Source organism: Myxocyprinus asiaticus, chromosome 14, assembly GCF_019703515.2.
Source record: "Myxocyprinus asiaticus isolate MX2 ecotype Aquarium Trade chromosome 14, UBuf_Myxa_2, whole genome shotgun sequence".
Taxonomy (NCBI): Eukaryota; Metazoa; Chordata; class Actinopteri; order Cypriniformes; family Catostomidae; genus Myxocyprinus; species Myxocyprinus asiaticus.
Genome location: NC_059357.1, coordinates 30,524,452 through 30,542,486, shown reverse-complemented (window position 1 = coordinate 30,542,486; position 18,035 = coordinate 30,524,452). Strand labels below are relative to the sequence as shown.

Sequence of the window (18,035 nt, the reverse complement as noted above, 5' to 3'; positions counted from 1 at the left end):
GCGCTAATTTTAAGTGTGAACCTTTTGAGGCCTTATTTTGTTATTGTAAGTAAAATGCATTTCAAAGATTGATGTTATCTCTGAAAAGTTCAGATTATAAACTTTCAAATGATACTTTATATGCCTGACTTATGTATACAGAGCAAAACAATTTCCGTGATATAGCGCCCCTTTTGGACCCATCGGCAGGTTAATGTCCGCTTAATTTTATGCAAAATATATTATATTTTTGTACTGATTTGGGTTTAAATATAACCAGGACATTTTGAGAGGTTTCATGAGAATCCCCCAGTTGCAGTTATTTCCATTAGGACTAGGTCTTGCGTTCATCTGCATTGTCAGATACCATACTCCGTGGTATCTGACCATATATTATACAGTTTCAGCTTGCCTCACATCCGGTTTAAGTAAAACAATTTGCCCATTACGTTACTCAAAAAAATGCAATAATGTAACTGATCAATGATGTGATTAGTGAATTCATCCACTGGGTCACTGATGTGATAGCCAAAGTCAAAGATGTACAGATCACTGCGTGATTGTTTTGCACAAAGAGCGATGAAAATGAGCCCCATTCACAAAATACAAAATTATCAACAGAGGGCAGAAAATACCAAATATCAAGAATGAACTCAATTTTCAAAAGATCATTCATGCTTTTACTTATTTACTTTTTGACGCATTTTTCAAAGTTCATGATATTGCTTGACATGTACAAAAATTGTATATTTATATTATAGTTTATAAAAACTACATTATTCCTTGTCTTTCCCCTTCAAAAATACACAGATCTGTGAGAGCCCTACTGTATTTAAAGCATATAGCTTAAGTTCAGTAAGGCAGAACCACGTGCAAGCACTTTTGTTTCACGTTCAGAGAAAATCAACAAAGGATTTGATTTCAGTTACACTTTATTTCCTTGTTGTGCATTTAATATCAGGTAATCTGAATGGAGGAGGATAAAGCCCACTGTAGTGCCATTTTCGCATACTAGAGTACAAGTTCGCCTTGCGGAAAATCTTGGGAAACAAAACGCTTTCCTTCAGTGTGATGTAAAAACAGTTTATGGCATATCGTGCCATGGTAACGCCCTTTTGATGAGGTAGATCTACCCAAGGCAAAAATAAAATCACGTTACATCAGATCCACCAAGAGTAGGCCTGAATGATGTTGGCAGGGCGGGTCCTCCCAGAGAGCTTGATGGTGTTTTAAAAGAAGCAGTAAACAGTGGCACAAAATTCTCCTTCTGCAGGAACCAGTATTAAAAGGCACTTGAATGGATGATAACAAGGAATTCTCTTATATATCTCAGTTTTTTCTCCAATGCAAGTCCACACTCCTCCACTAAAAATCGGATGCTGAAAACAAGAATGCCATAACATAAGTAACCACGACTGCACCAACATGTTTAAAAGAGCATTTTCATATCACAGGACATCACTAGTACCTGCTGTTGGAATTACAGATCTCCGATGGGAATAATTTCTTCATTGATGAAAAACTCAATGGTCTCTTCCTCCCAGTCCTCGACATTGCTGTCCAGCTCATCTGTGTCCACACCTAGAATGATTGAGAAAAAAAAAAAAGGTCATGACTTCAACTGAGAGTCAGATCACATACCTAAAGACAAAATAAAAAATCTTTTAACCAATTCTCAACCTCAAGGGTAGGGCTGTCATGACTTCTACATTTGTTAATAATTAACTGTAATAACAATGAACAATGCCCATGATAAAACATAAAAGGTCATAATCTTTTCCAGTATTTCTTTAAAAAGGAAATATTTTATTTCTTTGGCTATAACATTACACTTTTAAAATACACCATTTGATACGGTCATGTTTATTTTTTGACACCGCTGATTGGAATGTGCGATTGTGGTCATTTAGTTTGCAAATTTTGGTTAGGCTTTTTTTTTTATACATTTGTGGAATCAGCTCCTTTCCAGTGTTACTTTGGCTGTCCTTTTTCACTTGGAACAAAATGTTGCCATTCCAGTGCTGCAAAAACCATGTTTGTCAAATTCTAGACTGCTGCAACTAATCTCGAGAGCAGTATCCAAATTGTCTGTCCTCTTTCTTCTGAACATGTCTGCTGCTTCTCATTTCTCCAGCCAGCCCAGCAATTCAACATAACTTTTCCATTCAACTAGACTCATCAACTATTACACCACCGAGAAATCTCGGTGTTGTGTTTGATGATCGACTGAACTTCACAGACCACATTGCAAGAACAGCCCGATCATGCAGATTTGCGCTGTATAACATTAGGAAGATCAGACCCTTCCTATCCGAGTATGCTACAAAACTCCTTGTCTAGGCTCTTGTTATATCTAGACTGGACTACTGTAATGCTCTTCTGGCAGGACTTCCTGCATGTACAGTCAAACCTCTGCAACTGATCCAGAACGCAGCGACAGGATTGGTCTTTAATGAGGCCAAGACAGCGTACATCATGCCTCTTTTAATCAAACAGCACTGGTTGCCAATGGTTGTTTGCATCTGATCCACAAGGCACTGATTCTTGCTTACAGATCAACCACTAGCTTCGCACCCCCCTATCTACACTCTCTACTTCACTTCATCCATTCCTCGATGGTGGAATTACCTTCCAAACCCCACCCGAGCAGCTGTTTCTCTCGCTATCTTCAAGAAACATCTAAAGACAGATCTTTTTCGCAGGCACTTGACCCAATCCTACTACCGCAAAAACTGTCTTCTCTTCTGAAATTCTAAATTCATCCTTTTTCACCACTCTCTCAACTTTCTCTCTACTTGTGCTTCTCTGAGCAATTTACAACTTTGTTTTACAATACTTCTCTTATTACTGCCTCCTTAGGATGAATAGCTTCTATTCTTCAATGTTTTTCTATGTAAACATGCGCTAAACGGACGTTTCCATGATTTTTCACGTTATACTCCCTGATATTTCCAAGTTGTCTATGACCTTGGGATACCTGTAGCATTTAGGGCATGCAATTTCCTTATTTGAATGACAACATTTGATTGTGTAATTCAAACAAAAAGATTGTGGTCATGTCAAATAATTGTGATTAGATCAAATGATCACAATCATGTAATTATTGCAATAGGCCTACTCTAGAGAAAGGGGAAATGCAGAGAAAACCAAACGTTAATGGCTCTGTGGCTGCAACTAATGATGATTAATGATTAAGTTAAATATTGAAGAGAGATGTGCTCTCTGCATTAATGACCTCCTCTGAGATCAAGGCGGAGAGGTCTCTGCTCCTGGTACATCTGCATGGCTCTCTCACGGTACTTGTGATACTCCTCCATCATGGCGCGTCTCTTGTCCACCAGTTCCTGTAAAGCACATGGCACTCGTTAAAATCTGACCACAGAACACTGATTCAGCCATAATATATCAAACCAGCCAAGTAAATAAACACTAGTAGCCGCTATGGGGTTTTTAATGGCCGATGCCAATTTCCAGAGCAGGATGGCCGATAGGCCGATACAATGCCAATATATCACACAATTTAATATAGTAAATAACAAATATAAAATTGCTAAAAATAATAATAATTAACTCTAATTTAGCACTATACTTATTCAATTTCACACAAAACGAAAAAATATTATTGTATTTTAAATGGTAGATAGAGTTTCCTTCTGTTTAGTCATCAAATCTTACTAATTTATTTGCACATGAAGAAATTGCTAAAATATTAGGGAGGAGGAAATAACAGCACACACAGTAGTCTAGCAACCATGGATGGCATGTCCACGTTAGCAATTGCATTTTCTAAAAAAAAAAAAAAAAAACCTGAATCAAACCAATTGAACATACAGTGCGTAGTGAAGGAGACATTTACTTATAGCACACGTGAAGCGCTTTTAACTTGAGCTGCATCCAAAAACGTGGGCAGCTGACTTGCTACCTTGCTGCCTGATCAGTTAATGGCTCAACTGATAGCTGTTTTGAATGAATGGAACTCTTAAGTAAACTGGTCTCCGAACAGTTTGAAAAGCTACTAATTTTCAACCTACATCCGTATATAGCCTCCAGAGGCAGCATTTTCCTGGTTTCGGACGCAGCCTTGAAGTTGCACTCACGGGTTCGTGCGGATCCAGCACAAGCCTCAATCTCCTGACAGTTTAAACGGCCTGGATTGCCTGCTTGGATAGTTACGGAGGGACCATTATGATGTGAATGAGAGGAACTTTTGATCCTGAAGCTTTTGATTCTGGCTAATAGAATACGCACTTCAGAGGAAGATATTAGATGAGTGCTCAACGGGAAGAAAACGTTGGATTTTCGTGAATGACTTCTGTTTATACGAGACATCTGCATATTTGCAAATGGTATATAATACAAGTTTTATTGATATTTGCCTTTTATCATTAGAAAAGTTACAGGGAACTGTTGAGAGAGACTGTTAGAATACGTGCTTCAGAGGAAGATTTATGAGCGCTCAACAGGATGCTGGATCTGCTGAAGTTGTGTGAGGTTGGTTTATTACATCGGTTTAAACGAGATATGCACATACTTGCAGACGGTATATGATATTAGTTTTATTGATATTTGCCTTTTGATCATTAGACAAGACAGTTAGTTACAGGGAACTATTGAGGAGAGAGAGGGAGAATGAAACAGGCGAGCATTTTAATATTATGAGCTCAAATGCGTCTGTCTGATATGCGGACCGTTTAAATTACACTGTGCTGCACACCAGTCTATTATTGTAGTAACATGATGGCATGTAACAACAAAATGAACTGTGACTGGTTGTTTACATGTCTCAGGTCGCTTCACATGCAAGCAAACTATTTTCGGCACCATCAAAAAAAATATTATCAGCAGATGCCGAAAATTTTAAAAAGTCCGAATATCAGTCGATTTATCGGCCTCGGCAATATATCAGTCGACCACTAATAAAAAAAACAGATTAATCTAAATACCTTTGATGCCTTGGACTGGCTGAGGCGATCTTTCTGCTCAAAGATCTTGGAGTATTTCTTCAGATCCTTCTTTATGAGCTGTGGGTTTAAACAGACGATGTGGGATTAGAGCTCATTCTAAAGGATGCTGACAGAATAATAACTGTGACCCTGCATCTGACCTCATCTTACCTTTATTTGCTCTTGAGTCAGAAGAGAGGGTGGGCGGGGCCTCCACAGCAGCTGGCAGAAACGGTCCTTGTTGATCTTCTGCAGCAGACGACCCTGGAATGTCCACAGCCAGTATGCATTGTCCACCTGAATGCATCAAAGTGCGGATTATTATTAGAGTGCCGCACTATGCAGTTAATCCTTAACCACAAATTTTTCTCCAGTCTTCTCCACAAATATCAGCAATTTATCCAGTCAGAACCGCTTAATACAGAGGCTCTATTCAAACTTTTTTGTTGAATGGCTTATTTGAGTCTTAGGTGTGCCATTTAATTTGATACTTTAAGAAATGTAAGATTTAATAATTTGTAAATCACCGATAGATTCAAACATTCTAACGGATAACGTTGATGTTATCATAATATTTGCATATTGGTTTGTGATAGGTCTTTAATTCTATCATCTATTTAACCACTTATTGTTTTCATGATGTGTTGATTCTCAAGCACAGGTGACAGAAAACAAGAGCATGCTGTCATGACAACAGCAAAGTGGCTTTGATGCTGAATTTCACTTACACATAACTAAAACCTGAAACTTTAGCTTAAATAAAACTTTATCACTAGGCTTTTGCGGTTTTGCAAACACTTGTATTTCCTTTAGGAAATACAAATCTAATTATTCAGTGTGTTTCTGAGACGCACTTCTAATTATTGAAAATGTGAGGATTAATCACCTTGTGACTCCACCAGGAGACAGACGTCACAACATATCGTCCAGTTGGATCCCACTCCACATCTGATGCCATGTAATGCTCAGCGATGTTCATCATGGTGCAATCTGAAGTGTCCACAAAAGCAAGAGCTCCATTCATGCTACAGGAGAAAAAACACAAAACATTATATGGAGCAAATCTAAAAGCAAACACACAGAAACAAAACTTTTTTTTAATAAGTACAGACCTCCTCAACCCAGCCAGTACCAAAAACTGCCCTTGTGGACTCCAGAAGATACTGTTTGCTTGTTGTTTGTCAAACATTTCTGAAACAATACATTTGTGGGTTAATCTTTAGATTAAACATCAATACAAAGAAACAGGTCAGATTATATGTTTTAACAATGAGAACACTTACTTATTAAGTCAATTTTGCCATTGTTCTTCACATGGTAGAACGACACATTGATTCTGGGAGATTCCCCATGCAGCACAGCAAACTTGCTGCCATTTGGTTCCCAAGCAAAAGCAATGATGCCCTCTGTAAGACAAGCAGAGAAAAATTGTCTTCAGGGACTTAAAACGAAATGACAAGTTTAATGCACTTTTTTTTAACAGCCAGGAATATTCTTTGCATTAATATAACAAGGTGCGGTTTGGTTTATATCAGGGGAGCAGGTTAGCCGGTACCCGTTAGCATGAAATTAACTTGTTTTTACCCGTCTCAAACTATTGACATCACAACTCAAGCAAGAGCCTAAAGCGAAAGCACCAAGGAAGCGACAGCAAGCGGCTTAAGCACTCACTCGCACGAGGCTGGAAACAAACTTAAAATCCTCGTTTGACACACAACAAGAGATTATGATAAGATACGTTTCCTACACATCAATGTGTATCTTATGCATTTGACAGCCTGAATAACCTAATAAACAAAATGGGAACTCTTGATTTTGCAGTATTGCGTTTTATGTTTTTTAAATATTGACATTACAGCAATGTGTTACAAAACATGAATTCATTTGTAATGCATAATTCATGATATCTCAATATGGAATGATGCCTTTAAGACAGCTTTTGATTGTGCTAATCATCACTTTTTAGGGTCTGGTGGAAAATTCCATTAGTAATTTATTGATACCGTAATTATTTATTTCATTAATTTTTTGCCTAATTTGATCACCCAGGCCACATTCACATGACTGTATCCTACCATTACCGTTGCACGCATTGGGATATGAGATTTATGAGGAGGTCATTTTTCTGCGGCTGCAGATCAAGTTACATGACAACTTGTGCCAAGATCATACTCCCTTCCGGGGGAACCCTGTGACAGCTGAGCAACTCAATAGAGATGAATGGAAATGCTAACAGATAGCTCTCTCCAGGTATTTTTATTTGAGGTATTTTACTCCTTGGTTCACATGTATTCATTGCACCCTCTTGTGGATTAAGGAAACAATTAAAAAATCTGGGGACTTGAAATCTCAAATTTAATTAGAGTTTTGTTAATATTTAAGGTAAAAATTTGAATTTAGTTTCTCAGTCCTATTAACAGCCCTACACTGCGTGGGTGCGTTAAGACTAAACATCACCATATGCAGGCTGAATTATTTTTTAACGTTGGTATACCCACAGAGAGCACATGCACAAACCACATTCTTCTGGAGCTAATAAAAGTCCTACAACAACTTTATAACTGATTTAATAACCAGCATTGGAGTAAAAGAGAAGGGAGCACACACTCATTGCTCTTGGCACTTTTTCTGTAATAAGTAGGGCTGGGATTTGCCACAGACCTCCCAATTCGATACTTATCAATAAAACAATTTTTAGTAGCCAATTCAATATATACATATCTGGTTCTCAATCAAAACCAAGCAGCATCAATTAAAATCCTTTGGTCTTTGAATTAAATAATGTTAAAAACCAGTTACCTGCATTTAAAATTAAAGTTTTCACTATGGAACAATTGAAAGGGACTTTGTTCCCATTTTCTGTTACGTTCTGCAAAAAATCTAGCTTGTTTTCGGTTTTCGTTCCTTGACCCGTTTTAAGTCCCTGCTCAAAGAAGTTTTTTTCTTTACCTTTCATCTCCACCACATCCACAGGTACCTGCTTCTCTCTCATTCGGAATATCTCAAAGTTGGTGACAACCCCCTGAGATACAAATTTTAGAGCAGAGTTTCACTTTAACAAATGGATAGAAAAGTTTCAATCATTTGAAAGTGCAATTTAAAGACAATTCTTGTACCTGTGTTCCTTTGGGTGTTCTGTCCACCTTTACACAGAGATAGTCTCCGTTTTTCTGCCAGTGAAGCTTGCAGTCCACAACATTAAACAGGTTGCGGACTCTGATCTCATTTCTGGATGGAAGCTGCATGAGAGTTACTCTTGCTGGGATGTCTTTATCCTCAGGAACCCAGAATGCAATGATATTATCACCAGGCGACCAGGAGAAATCCCTGTTGGCATAAAATTAGTGGAACTAAAATTAGTATATAGGGCCTATTAAATGAAAGAAATCATTTAAATCTTTGAAGCAAAATGTATATTATATCAGTATAGCAAATATGAAGCTAAATAATTTTACTTGTTTTACTTACTTAATTCCATTTATCCTCAAACTCTTCTTGTCCAAAAGACCCATTGACTAAAAAAAAAAACAGCCGAGTTAAACAACAGGACCAATAGGCCATCTATACCTCTGACACGCACATTTTTAATTCTTAAAGACACTTACTGGTGTCTCGTAGATGCTCAGGGTGTCCTGTGTCATTCGAGCAAAGAATTTCCCATCTGGACTCCACCTGAAAAGAGTATTCAAGTTTTTAAAGATTAATGAGATTCTAATTACTTACTTACAGCTCGGTAACAAGCAAAGTTGTTTAAAAATAATCTCAGATGAAACTTGCTTGAAAATTGGCCAGTGAGCAGAACTTTCACAGTGAAAGCCTCTTTTCTTGTGTCCTGTGAGAACATCCCAGATAATGATTGCCTGAGGGTCATCTTTAGTGTCCATAAGAGGGCTGAATGTGACAACATATCTGTGAAGAAAAGTTACAAAGTTTATTTAATAAGATAAAAAAGGTAAAATAATTAAATGACAGTAATATGCAGCATTTATACTGTTCTCTTAGTCTTTTTAAAGATCTCTAAAATATATGAACTAGTTATAAGCAAATTAATCATCATTTTGAAATCAACATCGGCCAACAACCATTTCCCCCAAGAATCAGTTCCAAATTCTGTTGCATTAATTTTTCAGCAATTTTCTGTATATCTTATTTGATTGTATTATGTATATATCTGCATTATATCAGACATTAGGCACCCAGCTCTCAAGTGATCAACCATTTAAAAAAAAAATATATACACACACACACACACACACACACACACACACACACACACACTGGTTGATCAGTAATATGGATCCATTTCTTTTATCATCATTATTTTATTGGCAATCTCACATTTTTCTTGATCAACACAAATCAAGGGGTGAGAGAGAGGGGACAGAAATGGGAATATGACCCAGACCGGACTCAAAAGTCACCCATAAGCAGGACAGCTCACACTCTGACATAGACCCATTTCTACACATGAATACATGACATACCTCTCACAGGGAGAGAAATCAATGAGCTGAACTCCTTGATGGCTGAACCTCTGGATCTGCTTGAACTTCTCACCCCCCCATAGAGCAATGCCTCTCTGATGGAATGTGGCCAGATAGGTGCCTTTTGGAGACCAGCGCACATAAGTCTCAGTCCAGCGCTACAACAAATACGCACACAGAGACTTAATCCAATATGCATGGAGCTATGCATGGTTAAACTGTGTACAGTACATGGTTATCATATTTTTAAGGATGGGTGGGTGAACACTCACCGCTCTCTCCTCCACTTCAATGGGCTCCTTGACATCATTAGCAAATATGCCCGTTCTTTCACCAGAGTCGTAGATTACACTGTACTGATCACGACAGTCAGGATCCTCCATCCAGTGACGGAGATTTCCCTAAGACAAAAACATCAAATATCAATTATTAACAAAAGCAATACTAGGGTTCCCACTCTTTTCAAGGTACAATTCTCTAGGATTTTGTGTGTCCAAGGGATGTAGTTTTTAAGCAAAAACACACGAGCAGTCATGATGTATATTGTGGTTATTTTTTCTGAACTCCGTATTTGACAAGTTTATTTTTATTTTAATATCAAATTGGTGTCTAATCAAATTAATTAATTAAAACTTGGATCAAATGAAAATAGAATTATTGAAATTAAATTCTTCAACATGACATTGCATTATTTTTTATTAAATGAAGTGCTTTTAAACAAAATCCTTACAGGACAATCCGAAACAACGCTGGAGATAGTTTTGTCAAATAAAGTGCTATATAAAAGAACATCACAGATATAAAATATTGCTTTAATACATTATTATTATTATCATCATTTAATTACAGTAAACATTACATTACTATACAGTATAAAATATTATATTTTTGTCTTTTCCCATTTCACACGTCCATTTAAATCAAGCTTTTATTTTGGAGCTCTGCTCTCGGTCATCTACTACACAAACACAAAGCTTGTGATGATCATGATGCAGTGTTATCAGTGTATGAGTGGCCAGCTTCACACATTCATTTTAAGCATGCAGCACATGCAGATTATACAGTTATTTAATTAAATTGCAGCCTTTTGCAGCTTAATAATCACACTAGGACATGTCACGATTTTAATTTGTCAAATATTTGGCAAATTCCGTGACACTCCGCATTTTTTAGCAAATGCCATTTTTATGATTTTTATGGCCCTACATGTGGTAACCATGGTATAAGCGGACCCTGACCCTTGAATAATTATTGAAAATGAATTCACATTCCGAGGTGTAAAAGCTGCATCACCATGCTACCAACTTGGATTGTGAATTCATTTTTTTTTTTTTTAAACAGCGGCCCGATCATTATCATTGTTTAAAATTTACAACTCAAATAGTTATGTAGTTAACACTACAGCAATGTTGAAACAGATAAAGAAAAAAAAAAAAAAAAAGGAAAATATTTTGCACTATATCAATACTTAAACTATTTCATCTGAGCAAAGCAAATAATTTTGTAGCAAAGCAGATGAGCAGAGAATGTACGAAACAGGGCTTCATTCATGACAATCAAACATCGATGTTGTTTCACAGTGCGCAGCCGCCGGCAGTGACCAAATAAGTATTTGACACCTATCCAGAGTTCCCATCGTTACCATGTTTTTGTATATGTATCAAAAACCTGGAAAACTGCATTGCAAAATTCCAGGTTTTCCAGGACATGTGGGAACCCTGAACAGGTTCAAGATGACAATTTTTTACGAAGTGACGCAATGCGTCATAAAATCTCCAGTTTAGATTATTTTGGTAGGATTCATCATTATACTGAATGTAACTAAACAGACAATTTACACCCTAGTAGATAAAAACAATACATCAGGTTTTACATGTATAACACAATGTCAAGAATCGCATATTGGATAAGAAATGAACATTAAGCAAATTAAGCAACTAAAATTGATTACAGGGCTCGACAATGAGGACTGCCCGATGGCCCGGGGCTAGTGTGAGAGAGATTCGGGCCAGTGCTGCATTTATAACATTAGTGCAGCAGACAACAAGTGTGAGAGCACAAAAATTACACGGAGCGAACGAAGTCTTCTAACCGAGCACTCAGAGATGAACGAGCACGATTATATTTAGCTCGCAAAGACGCGTGAGCGCATAATATATTGGACATGTGTGCGTACAAGAACATGCAGACACTGAGCACGCTCTCCTAAAACTGTCCTTGCTCTTTTCAGAGTGTCTTAGCAGCAGCAATTACCAATGTGTAGAAAATAGCAGGAAAACAAACATCTTGCGCAACATTTTAAGTAGGGGTGTGCAGATCGATCGGCCGATCTTCATCTTAAGTCTGTGATTGGCCGATCGTGCCTAGAATCAGGGCCGATCTTTTTTTGCAGCACGCAGGGAATCACACATACACACTGCTACTCTAATGAATGAGCGCTTTCTCAGCCCTTGATACATGACAGAGAGGCCTTTGGAGGTTGAATTGTTAGCAATTCTAAGTGAAATTCTAAATTTTCAGACATGCTTTTATTCAGATGAATATGCAGGTTTGTTTTTAAAAATGTGTAAGAATTACACGTGTATGAATATTAAGTTGCCTATATTCTAGAGTCACTATGGTAGTAATTCTGACTCGCTGCATTGTGAGCACGGAGAGGATAAAGAGACTGCCATGGGGTAGTAAAACGAATTAAACATGCAAATACAAATCTTAGTATACGTGATGTAACGCGAGTCGTGACAATCAGACGTGTTGAGCGATAGAGACTTTGAGTGATCATGAGCACTTTCAGCTTCACTCCCTTCAATATGCTCACTCGCGGTGTCAAACATGCACACTCTCCAGGTGCTCTCAATATCTCCTCAGTCACTCATCCCAGCGCTATTCTGTGAGGATCCCAATTTAAATCAGATTAATGTTGGTCAAATTACCACTAATCACAGCAATTACATTTTAACCATAACGGCACCGCATCTTCACGCATTTGCTTAATAATTAGTGATTTGTGTTACAGCAAAATGCCAAAGACAGTAAACAAATCACAGATATTAATGATATCTCACTGGAGCAGTTTTAGAGCTTGTAATGGATATATTTTTCTTATTTTTGAACATCTCTGCTGTGTGTGATGCTCTCATGGTTTTTACTGCTTACCAGTATGTCACAATGACCTTTTGATATTGACAACAGAACTATTCATATCTGTTTCAAAACAAATAAATGTTAGCAATTCACAGTTAATGTAATTTTAGTAACTTTATAAAAAGGTTCCATTCGTTAACAGTTAATGCATTAGGGATCATGAACAAACAATGAACAATATATTTGTACAGCCTTAATTAATTGTAATGTTAGTTAATAAAAATACAATTGTTCATTGTTAGTTCATGCTAGTTCATAGTGCATTAATGTTAACTAATACAACTTTTGATTTTAAAAATGTGACAGTATATGTTCTAACTAACATTACGTTCATTAGTTCATGTTAACTACAGTCATGTTGTTAAATAATGTTAACAAATGCAACCTTTTTGTAAAGTGTTACCATAATTTTACTGTGTGAGGCATAAACATATAACTGCACAATATAACTTGCAAAAGTGTGGCAACGGGCACTTTAAAAAGATCTGTATCGGCCTCAAATTTCCTGATCAGTGCACCACTAATTTGAAATATCCCCACACATTCCATGTTCACAGTGCATGAAATTCCCACATTTCTTCGCTTTAACATGTTGGTAAAAATTAGTAATCCACTCATAGGAACACAAGAAATCAATAGCTTTTGTCTACTGGACTGTAAATCTCTGTCCGTGCATCTCTCTCCGTGCGGCGTAGATGCTGTTTAACGTGCATGCGCTCTCTTAAAGGGACAGAGCGCTTGAATTGTTCCCACAGTAAATAAAAAAAGCGCCATTTATCTCATTAATTTGCCTTTAGAGATGAATTGTGGAATGAAACATAATAACCTTAGTTAAACCCCGGTTATACACGTGGCTAAGAATCATGAGCTGTGTATCCAAAATGTAAATATAAATTTAATTAGGTAATATTTCAAAATGTAAACATTAGTTCGACGTGATAAAGGCATTTGATATGAAAAGCAGCAAAATCACTCTGGTTATTATTATTTTCATAGCTGTTCAGCTGCAGGGTGAAGATGAAGATTTAAAACAGTCTACTTCATATTATCCTCATGACACACCGGTAACATGTCTCATTTCTGGACTGTACTGGTATTTTCTTTGTGTTTTGTATATCAGTCAGTGTTGGTCTTGTTTGGGTTGTCTAATTTCTTGTTTATATCCATATTTTTAATTAACAGATTAGGCCTAATGTCTACCTAGTATATATTACATGTCACAACCGATTTAGTAGCAAGTCCCTCAGGGATTCTCAAGTTTATTACATTCAGCCAATAATCAAATCTTTAACTCAGTGACTAAATCTTTGATCCTGGTTGTGAAAACATTACACAGGGCCCAAAAGTTGACAGAATGACTAAATGGGTGACTGAAAACCCATCATTTGCTCCACAGAACTCTTCGCTTAAAATAGCATGTGTAAAAGGCAGGACAGCTTAAGTTAATGTGATGAATTAATGAATTAATAACTGTAAAGTGCTTACATGGGGTTACATAAGGCGTAAATCATATCCTGTAAATTATAAACGTGATACAATTTTGGGGGAATAATATGTCTTAAAAACATAATATACAGGATATAACATATATTTAGCTTTGGACAATTTTTTTTTTAAAGCCATATAAACAGCTATTTTCAGATTTTGGTAGGGCAAGTAAAAATCTGAAGCACTGGCCCGAATGGGCCAGTAGAAATAAATCCTTAGCGTTGACCCCTGGGTTAAATTACATTATATCACTGATGCATATAATTTTATAATGTCAGACTGATGTATTTAACACCCCAAGTAAAACGTAAAACAAAATAAATATGCAAAACTATTACTGAAGACATATCTTTCATGCACATTTTGAATATAGCAGGTCAAATGCATGTTGTGATTAAAAAAATAATAATAACCATAAAATTAAGGCTAAAATTATTTGGAAAATAATTCTATAAAGATCATTAAGATCTCTGCTCTCACTACTTTATTGTCCATACCCAGAACAGTACTTGGGAATAAATACTCACAAAATCTTTAAAGGGCTGCTTCTCAGGAGATTCCCACTCATCACAGATTGACATGTACCTATAAAGAGGACAAAAAACGTAAGGCCATGAAACAGTCCATGTTTCTCTATAGTCACAAATGCTATTACAATTAAGCACAATATACTTGTCAAAGTCTGTGAACAGATTAACACGGAATGTATGCTGCTTGTCCAGCTTGTAGCCATCAGCATTCTTGACTGCTTCAAGAGCATGGCTTGGGGCAGAATACTCCAGAAAAATGTACCTGTGAAGATGAAGAGCATTAATGACTACTAAAACACTAACACAGTCAAGTACAACAATGCTTTCAGGATGCACAATTTATTGTTGATCATATCAGTAAACAGAGAATTTCTAGGCTTTTACTTTTCAATTCAAACAGTATTGTCTTTTCATATCTTTTCTGTTTACAGTTATCCATCTTTTCTACTGTACATTATAATATTTTGACACCTGATTTTGTTTGCAGCATATAAGAATATAGCCTGGAGCTCTAGTGTGAACAGTTCTTTAAACAACAGGCAAAACACTAAAGATCTAATATACTGGCCAGCATTTTAGTTATCTATGGAAGCCCATTTCTGCCACATAGAAAAACAAATCATGCTCTAGTAAGTCAAAATTATGAGATACAAGTTCATAATTGAGATACAAAGTCATTGTTCAAAATAAAGTCAAAATTATGAAATTGTCATAATTGTCACTTTTCTCAAAATTATGATTTACTAAATCATAATTATTAGATTAACAAGTCACAATTTTGAGATAGTCATAATTATGAGTCAATATTTAGATAAAAAATAGAAGTTATGATAAAAAGGCATAATAAAAAATCGTTAGAAATCTGAGATAAAAAGTCACAATTATGATTTAAAGTTAATATTTTTAAATAAAAATTCAAAATTATGAGATCATCAAGTCATAATATTGAGGCAAGTCAAAAAGTTTAGATATGACATCTAATAATTGATTTAGTCTTTCAAAATTATGACTTAGCATCTCAAAATTATGACTTAGCATCTCAATTAAGATTCAGTATCTCATAATTCAGTGTTTCCCATTAATTACCTAGACTGTGGCGGCCCCATATAATTTGTCCTGCCACAGTTTCTAAAGGAGCTAATGATTAATCGTTGCAATAATCTCAATAGTCGAATAACCGTTCTAATCATTAATCGATTATCAAAATAATCATTAGTTGCAGCCCTAATCTATACAACCAATGTGTTTATGTTTAACTTACCACCAAGGCACAGCATTGTTTACAAGAGCACAAAGATCTTCATAGGTCTAGCCTCTTAATTTTGCTCACAATGCGCACCAGATTGATGCATTTAACTTTAATATGTACAAAATTTCCCCCCTAGAGGGTCCTCGGTCCACCCTCCACAGTCTCACAAAATCCTGTGGGAAACACTGTACTTTCAATTTATCTCATAATTAAGACTTTATCTCATAATAATGATTTAGTAACTCATAATTATGACTTAGCATCTCAATTAAGATTCAGTATCTCATAATTTAACCTTTAAATAAATAAACTTTGTTTCTCAAAATGTTTACTTACCAAAGCAGAATATTTTAGTGCGTGCAGCAGAAATGGACTTCCATACTTATTAGACAAAGTGAATATATTGTTAAATCCCTAGTTTCAACAATACAGCCAAAATAAAAAGTTACCCCTTGGTTTTTCCATCTGCCTCTGGGTAGAATTCATTGGTGATTTTGCCAAACTTTGAGAAGATCTTGTGGATGACGTTCTTCAGTTTCTCTAGTCGTTCTGGTCCAACTTGAGGGACATTATCAACCACAATGACCGAGTCGATGCCGTCAGCCTCCTGAGGTTTATCCCGGAGAACATCCTCAAGCAGCTCTGCATATGGAGAAATCATCCAATGAATGACTTATATCATCAGACATATCTAAAAATGCTGCAGATGTGACATCACCACAATGTACTTTGAAAAGATGCTTATTCAAGAGCCATACATTGTGCATCTCGAATAAGCTGATGACACGCGCCTCAATTTCCCTGTTGATGTTACAATGCTTTTGTCCTGTTTGCGCATATGCTGGAATAGTAAAACTCCACTAGTGTTAACTCTGTAATAGCACAACCAACCAGCATAAAAGTTGAAAAACAGCTTATCTGAAAGGGGTTCGTGTTAGTGCCGAGCGGACATGTTGATCTTTAGGGTTTAGTGCGGCTGATTTACCGTTAGCAATCGAGCTAAAAGACAGGCCTCTCTTACCATGATCACTGATGTCATCAACGAAATCCTCCGGATCACTAAACGAAGGCTCTTCTTCGTCATCATACTCCAAATCGGCCTCCATATTGTCCGTATCTCGCATTTAGAGATCGATTGCTGTTATTCTGGGCTGTAAAAAGCGTCACTTCGGCAATCCAGAGATTTTACTCACTCGGCCATGTGCAAGACAGCCGGCGCCAACCACTGCGAGCGGGAGAAGGGCCGTACCATGTGTGTCGAGGACGAGTGACCGCTCTTTCACAACTGTTAGTATCAGTGTACGATTGATATTTCAGAATAGGATTACGTTTTAATTTACAACAACATGTTTTTTTTTTATTTCAGTCTTGCTAAATAACAATTGCTCAAATGTGTTATTTTACAACCAACATGACATATTTCACCCCTTTATGGTAAACGTGGTCTTTCCCTCGGCTTATCGCGCTCAACTTCCTTTTCATGTGACAGGATGAGCTTTCCACTACAAGTCCACCATAACCTTAAAAAAATTAAAAATTCATTTTTTAAATCCTCATTAAAAAAGTGTAACTCCTAAAGACATGAATTGTAATTTTGCAATACAAGTAGGAAATCATGAACACTCATATTAAAATGAAGACTCCAGTCATATCAGTAACCTTATATTAGTAGGTTTATTCTACATGGAGAGGGTCCGCACATGGGGGCTGCCATGTTAGAATCACATGGCAAGCTGAATACCTCTCGCTTAATCTCAGTAACCGTCCTGTTATTTGACACTTTCACTCATTGATTAAAGTAATCATGGCTGACTGTGAATACTAAATGTATACAAAAGCATCTGAAACTGAAAAGGATTGAATAATGCTGCATCCAAGCCGCTAGGTGTCAGTGTAAATCCAAGATGACACAAAGACCAAACTTACCTTTAATTGGTTAATGGGTAGCTACCTTAAACTAAAACTAAATAAAATTATAATATATGTAAAAATACATGTTTTTTTATGTTAAAAAATTATTATTTTACCATATAATGAATGGTTAAAAATGTATATTATGTTTAACAAGAGAATACATGTACTTTTTACTGTAAACTATTGTTAAAATTATGGTGAAAAACAATAATCGGGCATTCCCAGAAGTCCTTGCATGACCCATCAAATTTTTTTATATTTTATGGGAATAGTTGTGTTTCTTCTTATTTTTAATATCAGTTAT

General features: G+C 36.4%; 1 protein-coding gene across 1 annotated transcript; it reads right to left on the bottom strand.

Annotated features, from left to right (window-relative positions):
• Positions 1-893: 893 nt before the first annotated feature.
• LOC127452341 (eukaryotic translation initiation factor 3 subunit B-like) lies at positions 894-17,069 on the bottom strand. Its single transcript, XM_051717757.1, has 19 exons — positions 16,839-17,069; positions 16,267-16,459; positions 14,711-14,830; positions 14,566-14,623; positions 9,679-9,807; positions 9,407-9,564; positions 8,700-8,831; positions 8,528-8,594; positions 8,391-8,437; positions 8,039-8,249; positions 7,872-7,944; positions 6,206-6,328; positions 6,035-6,113; positions 5,809-5,947; positions 5,094-5,219; positions 4,923-5,000; positions 3,215-3,323; positions 1,448-1,560; positions 894-1,358 (listed from the first exon to the last, which is right to left on the bottom strand). The coding sequence occupies exons 1-18, from the start codon at positions 16,939-16,941 to the stop codon at positions 1,460-1,462; spliced, it is 2,046 nt and encodes a 681-aa protein (XP_051573717.1). The 5' UTR covers positions 16,942-17,069; the 3' UTR covers positions 894-1,358; positions 1,448-1,459.
• Between the last annotated feature and the right edge of the window lie 966 nt (positions 17,070-18,035).